This window comes from Sinocyclocheilus anshuiensis, unplaced genomic scaffold (genome assembly GCF_001515605.1).
Source record: "Sinocyclocheilus anshuiensis isolate Anshui unplaced genomic scaffold, SAMN03320099.WGS_v1.1 scaffold648, whole genome shotgun sequence".
Lineage (NCBI taxonomy): Eukaryota > Metazoa > Chordata > Actinopteri > Cypriniformes > Cyprinidae > Sinocyclocheilus > Sinocyclocheilus anshuiensis.
The window spans coordinates 1285625-1289702 of record NW_015557156.1 but is presented as its reverse complement, the minus strand read 5'-3'; the positions used below and the strand labels follow the sequence as shown (position 1 = coordinate 1289702).

Below are 4078 nucleotides of genomic sequence, written 5' to 3'. Positions count from 1 at the left end.
AGTACCATGTCATACAATGAATGTAACAAAAAAAGTCATTAAACACATAAAATGCTTAGCTAATGTCGGACACGTTTCTTTCAAAAACACATGCATATATACATATACTCAAGTATGCATATGTATATTTATATAGATAGATATTTGTATGTGTGGAGAAAGAGAGAAAATAATTGTTTTAATTCTATTAAAACAATAAACCATACAATGCTGTTTTTGTCCTTTTATTTTTACATATTACATTTCTTTTAAAAGCATTTGGACATGGACAAATGTCTAATGTGTGTGTGTGTGTGTGTGTATATATATATATATACACACACACACCTGTCCCTAATGATCTTTCCAGCACAACAGGATGACCTAATCTTCATTCAAATGAATGGCTGCACAACACGGACAATACTTTATCACTCTCTCTCTTGCGCACACAAAGTGATTGGAGGCATGAAGGCCAGTGGAAGACTGATCCGAGTTCAGTGAGTTAAAGGCAGTTTAAGAACATGACTTTTTTTTTTAGTTAGAAAATTGGAACTACTGAAAATAGGCCTATGCTGTTTATCAGTGCTTAAACTGGTTGTTGCAGGGGTTATTTCTTTTATATCTGTTTTCATGAGCATGTAGAAATTGGTTGAATTCATTCTATTTTAAGTATTACATAAAATCACATTTTTTTTAGTACCATGTCATACAATGAATGTAACAAAAAAAGTCATTAAACACATAAAATGCTTAGCTAATGTCGGACACGTTTCTTTCAAAAACACATGCATATATACATATACTCAAGTATGCATATGTATATTTATATAGATAGATATTTGTATGTGTGGAGAAAGAGAGAAAATAATTGTTTTAATTCTATTAAAACAATAAACCATACAATGCTGTTTTTGTCCTTTTATTTTTACACATTACATTTCTTTTAAAAGCATTTGGACATGGACAAATGTCTAATGTGTGTGTGTGTGTGTGTGTATATATATATATATACACACACACACTTTTCTGCAGGTTCTGAAAGCACCTTCATCCAAAGATAATTTGTTAAGAGGAAATGTGTGAGCATATTATCGTGATTTTCATTTAAAGAGCCTGACTGTTACACTCTATTATAAGGGTAGCTTTCAGCTTTCTCTCATGTAAATATCTCATACCATAGAAACTACACAAGGTGAATGTCATTTGCAGTATATCTGAGATTTGAAATAAAATTCTTGTTAATGTCAGGAATATGACTGATGCTCAAAATGACTAAATCAGATCAAATTCTACACTTCCACACAGCACCACTGGATGGCGCCAAAGTACGTGACAAACTGCATTGTAAATATCAAAGAGCTTCAAATTAGGCACAAACCCCAAATAGTTTGTCTACAAGCTTTATTGGTACTTTATTGGCTTATTTTCACAATGCATTTCACAGACAGTCTTCAGCATATTTTCATCAAAACTGAATTATCATTTACAAATGACCTGCATGAAGAAACAGTGCTTGAAGTTTGCGAGTTTTTAGAGCGTGTGCCGTTTCAGGTATTCGATCCACGATGGAGACGGCAAATTCGGGAAACGTTGTTGATTTTGACATGACAGGAAGGTGATAGGCCAACACAGCAGACGTTCTAGTTTGCTTTTTTGTTTTTAACTAAACGGCTAAAAACAATGAATAGTTGGGTGCAATATGCCATAACAGATCCCTTTGAAGACAAGTGAGAAATAAAACTGCTCTTAAACTCTGCTACAGAAGACTAGAAGCCTCTTAACCTCTAACACAATTAAATTGCGTCAACTTTAATGCAGTTACACCACAACACCACTGTGTTCGAGCACGCCAAGTACAAACGAAAAGGGAAAAAAACAGCTAAAAACAAAAGACTTCTTGTGAAGGAACTTCGTAACCAAAACATTTCACTCCCTTTATCATACTGAAATGAATCAAAATGGCCTTCAAATAAGCTGAACGCTTCACTGACCGAATAGTAAATGGAAAAACCTCATCGATTCCTGCTTTTGCCGACATCAGTTCCTCAGACTACATTCTGTAATGGTGTTACGTAGCTGCGTTTAATTCAAAACAGGGAGAACTACATCTACTGTGAAAGAGTGATGACTCTGCTTGTGAGAGAAACTGATAAGAGGTTTAAAAAAGATTTCATTCTCAGTTACGCTAACAATTCAAACACTGGAGGGGAGGGGGGGGTAAAGTTTACATTGCATCGTCTAAGGCCTTTTTCCAAACCAAACACGATTCTGTCCATCTTCTCTTGTTCCACCATCACTTCTCGTGCACGGAAATAACACACTAGCTAACTTTCTTCACTCTGTCTTTGGCCTTCTGCTTTTTTTTTTTTTTTAAATTGTACACATTATCATTAAGTGTCTATCTATAATTTATCTATCCATTATTGTTTACCACATGGAGTTCAATTGCTTTGAAATGCATGTTTAAACAGTTGAAGTCAAACAACAATGGCCGCCTGTTTGTACATGCAATGTGCGTGCTTTATAGATAATTTAGTTTCATGTGCTTGTGGGCATGTCGCCTCATTTTCAACTAATTTATTACTTTTCCTTTATCTTCATAAGGTTGCTTTAAACTAGGTTGTTTCTAATTTAATCTCTGCTTGCGTAACCCAGCTCGTAATATGTTTAGCTTCGTTTGAGGTGTGGATAGGTGCAGGGCTATTGATATTGTCGCAAAACACTCAATTGTGGTGAATTCATTCAGCTAAAAATCCAAACTGTTCAGCAAATGGCTATTAGTGCTGTGTGGTCTGTTTGGGAGCAGATGAACAGCGTTGTGGTTTGGAGTAATGTTCTCACTGTGTTTGCGGTTTGGCTTGTGCTGCCGATGACAGGCCAGGGATCAAGATCTTTTTTCCCCATTTTTTCATTAAAAGTGCTGGCCTCAAAGTAACTCCAAGTTTAATCGATACCCATTTACCCACTGCGAGGGCTTTGTGCTCCCAGAGAGGAATATGGGCAAATGTTGTCCCTTTAGGGGCATTATGGGAAAACAAGCATTCTGTGTTCCTCTCTTGCTCCATATACATCAGCGTAAATCAACCCGCAAAACACCCTTACACAATCACACACCCACACACATGTCTGTATGGTAAGATACACTACATAATGCACAATTTCACAAGCCACTCCTTTGCTCTTTTGAAGTCAGCATGGTTAAGTAAACACACTCAAACACATTTGATTTATGCAAACTTTGGTGGGTTTTCTACAAAGTCATAAAAAGATAAATTAATATAATAGGAATGCAGAAATAAAAAATAATAATAAATTCAATAAATACGAGTGGTCCTGTGGCTCAGTGGTAGAGCATTGCGTTAGCAGCGCAAAAGGTCGTGGGTTTGATTCCCAGGGAACACATATACTGGCAAAAAAAAAAAAAAAGTATAGCCTGAATGCACTTTAAGTCGCTTTGGCGTCTGCTAAATGTATTAATTAATAATTATACTGCAATAATTTCACATTTAATCTTCAAATGAATGTACAAACAACATAAAGACAGTATATTTATTAATATTTGTTTAATTGCATCTTTTTTTTATGACTGAAGGTCAGTATAACGATTCTGTCCGTCTTCTCTTGTTCCACCATCACTTCTCGTGCACGGAAATAACACACTAGCTAACTTTCTTCACTCTGTCTTTGGCTTTGATCCGGGAATCTTGGCCTGGATCCTGTAATGACACATAAACAAAAGAATATGACTACAGTCCATAAGGAACAGGAAAAATATCCAACATTACAGTATAATTGAGCGCTATCAATTTTAACATTTATTAGAATTTAAAAAATAACTTTTCTCATTTAAGTGAACTTTAACTTTAACTTCACATAAACCCATTATAATAAATATCATATTTACCTGTGCCCTTCAGCAAGTAGGAAATATACATAAATTGAATAAAGTTATCAAACACTAAACTGTAAATTAAATATAGATGAATCCTTAAAGATACAAAAGTTATTGATTTCCTCCTTTTTTCTAGTGTTTCTGCGCTCGTTTGTGGAGTGGAGTGGAGTGTGCATCTGAAAAGTCTCCGGTCTGGTGTGATAG

The 4078-nt window shown here is 35.2% G+C and overlaps 1 protein-coding gene across 4 annotated transcripts in view; it reads right to left on the bottom strand.

Moving 5' to 3' along the window:
• Positions 1-1366: 1366 nt before the first annotated feature.
• LOC107678208 (reticulon-4-like) overlaps positions 1367-4078 on the bottom strand; it is a 20850-nt gene continuing 18138 nt past the window's right edge. For 3 of the 4 annotated variants that reach the window (XM_016473405.1, XM_016473407.1, XM_016473406.1), the window contains exon 7: positions 3573-3698. In XM_016473405.1, the coding sequence (XP_016328891.1) occupies positions 3656-3698 (43 nt within the window). In that variant the 3' untranslated portion in view covers positions 3573-3655. Of the gene's footprint in view, positions 2333-3572; positions 3699-4078 lie in introns of those variants that run through there. The other variant, XM_016473404.1, reaches the window with a different exon arrangement.